General features: G+C 32.7%; 1 protein-coding gene across 1 annotated transcript in view; it reads left to right on the forward strand.

Annotated features, from left to right (window-relative positions):
• The first annotated feature begins 429 nt into the window (after positions 1 to 429).
• Positions 430 to 2406, forward strand: part of Cbp80 (nuclear cap-binding protein subunit 1) — an 11360-nt gene continuing 9383 nt past the window's right edge. Inside the window, exon 1 of the mRNA XM_018544102.1 lies at positions 430 to 642. Within this exon, the coding sequence (XP_018399604.1) occupies positions 603 to 642 (40 nt within the window). The 5' untranslated portion in view covers positions 430 to 602. The remainder of the gene's footprint in view (positions 643 to 2406) is intronic.

Genomic DNA, 2406 nt, shown 5'->3' on the forward strand with positions numbered 1-2406 from the left:
ACCAATCAAATTCTTTATGTATATGGTTTATGCGTTATGCAAAAATCTGTGCTCCCCGCTTTACGTTATTCCGCTGCATGGGTTTGCACCCTCAGTGCGCACTGGTGCGCACTAGAGTCTTAGATATCAGAGAAGCGCAACCGATGTTCCGCGTCCTGATTAGCTGACTGTCAGCCAATCATGACATTCATTCAGTGGTATTAAAAATGGCTGACTAATAGACGATTGGTGGATTTCATATTTCGTCTGCAAATGACGCCATTTTTAATACTTTTCTTAGTAATTTTGCGATACTGACTTAAGCCGGTTGCGCTTCTCTGATATCTAGGACTCTAATGCGCACTAGTGCAGTCTATCGAATTCGCCATTAGTAATTTGTTTTGTCATTGAGTTGGCGATTCTGTCCATGATCTTCGACCTTCGTGCATCTTTCACACTCATCACTATATTGTTTCAATGCTTGATTTTTAGTTAGATTGAGATAAATTGTAATGGGATTAGAAATCGGTGTGTATGAAATTTAGTACAACAAGTGCGATAGTAACAATTACTGGTAGGAGACTTTTGAATTATCGGCTTTTTCTACATACATATTGTGAAATATGAGCCGTAGAAGAGTACATGACGAAGATGATGGCTATGGTAAGCGTCATTTGAAGTTATCGCTGTTTTCTTGATGCTCCGATTGATAATTGATTGGATGCGTTTCTTGACTGGATTGCCGCTCATAATGCTCGCGAGTATCATATGTCCTTGCTTAATATTCGCAAACAACAGAGAAAAATGACTTTATGAGCGTTATAAACGCAAAAAGGAATGCGGCCTAAGATGATCAAACAAAAATCTATTAATATAAACCTTATTGCTTTTATTCCATCTTTTTTAAAATTCTATTCAATATAATTTATTTGATGATATTTATTGTATACTTTTCATATTGTATAATTTTGTGCATACATAAGTATGCACGTCCATAAATACATATACGTATACACATACATGTACATATACAAAAATACATGATTGCAACAAATTCTTCTGAAGCAAAGAAAAACTTATACCATAATGTGAACTTTTTATTTATCATGTATTTATAAGATATGCATATTTTTTAATATTATATACACTCGCGCGCATCATACACACCCATCCACACACGCACGCACGCACGCACGCACGCACGCAGTGTCTCGAAATTTAAGGGTAATATTATTGCATCATGAAACTTTGTGAAAAATTAATTAATAGAAGTATAAGCTATTTTTACCTAGTATAGTTTTTTAAGTGTAAACGTTTAAAATTTCACTAATCATAAATGTTGGTTAAAAATTTATCTGTTTATGGTCGCATAAAATGGTTGCAAAACTGTTAAGTCTGCTGAACGCAGCCTATGTGATAGTTAATAATAAATGAAGGGTTTCATTAAAAAAATTCAAAGCAACTTCCTCTGATCTTGACAACATCACTTAAGATCAAACGCATGGTACCATCCTGTATCTCTTTCGAAGTCACATAACTTTTGTCTGAAATTATTTTTAATTTTACGACTCCTCGAGTTATTCGTCTGAGATGAAAATAAAACACCTCATGTACACTTATATATACATAGTGTTTGATAAAGACCGTAACAACGCTTAAGAATTAATTTCTGAAATTGTTTTGAGATGAAAATTCTAATACCAAATGTCAAGGGTATAATATAATAGTTTTTGAATTATAAGCACTTACAGTTCACAACAAATTATATCATCTAAAGTTTGCACGCTTAGTATAATACTAACATAAGTATAATACTTACAATTTGTATAATACTTAGTATGTACATTTAAACGTGCAAACTTTAGGCGATATGATTCAATAACTTTAAGTGCTTAAAACCTTGTTTACACTGAGAATTTAATATGCGTACTAACTAGTAACTTTTTATTAAATTATCTTAAGCCGGCAGCATAAGATGATTGTTTTCTTGCTGGATTGCTAGCTGAATTAGAATCTTGCTACCATATTGGTTGTGGTACACACAACCTAACATCGCAGGCTTTAATTTCGGTAATGCATATAAATGTATACATGAATAATTTAATTAACCATATAGATATTGTGTATCAGCTTAGTCCCAGATAACAAATCGTTCTTTTGCATTATTACAGAAATAGGAGCTTAGCACAAGTTTCCTTTTAATTGTCATCATGTTGCTATTATCAAGAAAATAGTAATTTCGTTTAGGGCAACCTAAAAGCATTATGCGGATAACAGTTGCTTGCAAATGAACGAAAATTTTGTAGCATACTTATTGCCATAAAAGTTGCCACAGTTTGCTGGAAATCATTTTTGTAGAATATTTAGTACCTATTTCCGTTAATTGAATGGAAATATATGTAACAGGCAGATAATAATATATATATA

This window comes from Cyphomyrmex costatus, unplaced genomic scaffold (assembly GCF_001594065.2).
Source record: "Cyphomyrmex costatus isolate MS0001 unplaced genomic scaffold, Ccosl1.0 scaffold425, whole genome shotgun sequence".
NCBI classification, from domain to species: domain Eukaryota; kingdom Metazoa; phylum Arthropoda; class Insecta; order Hymenoptera; family Formicidae; genus Cyphomyrmex; species Cyphomyrmex costatus.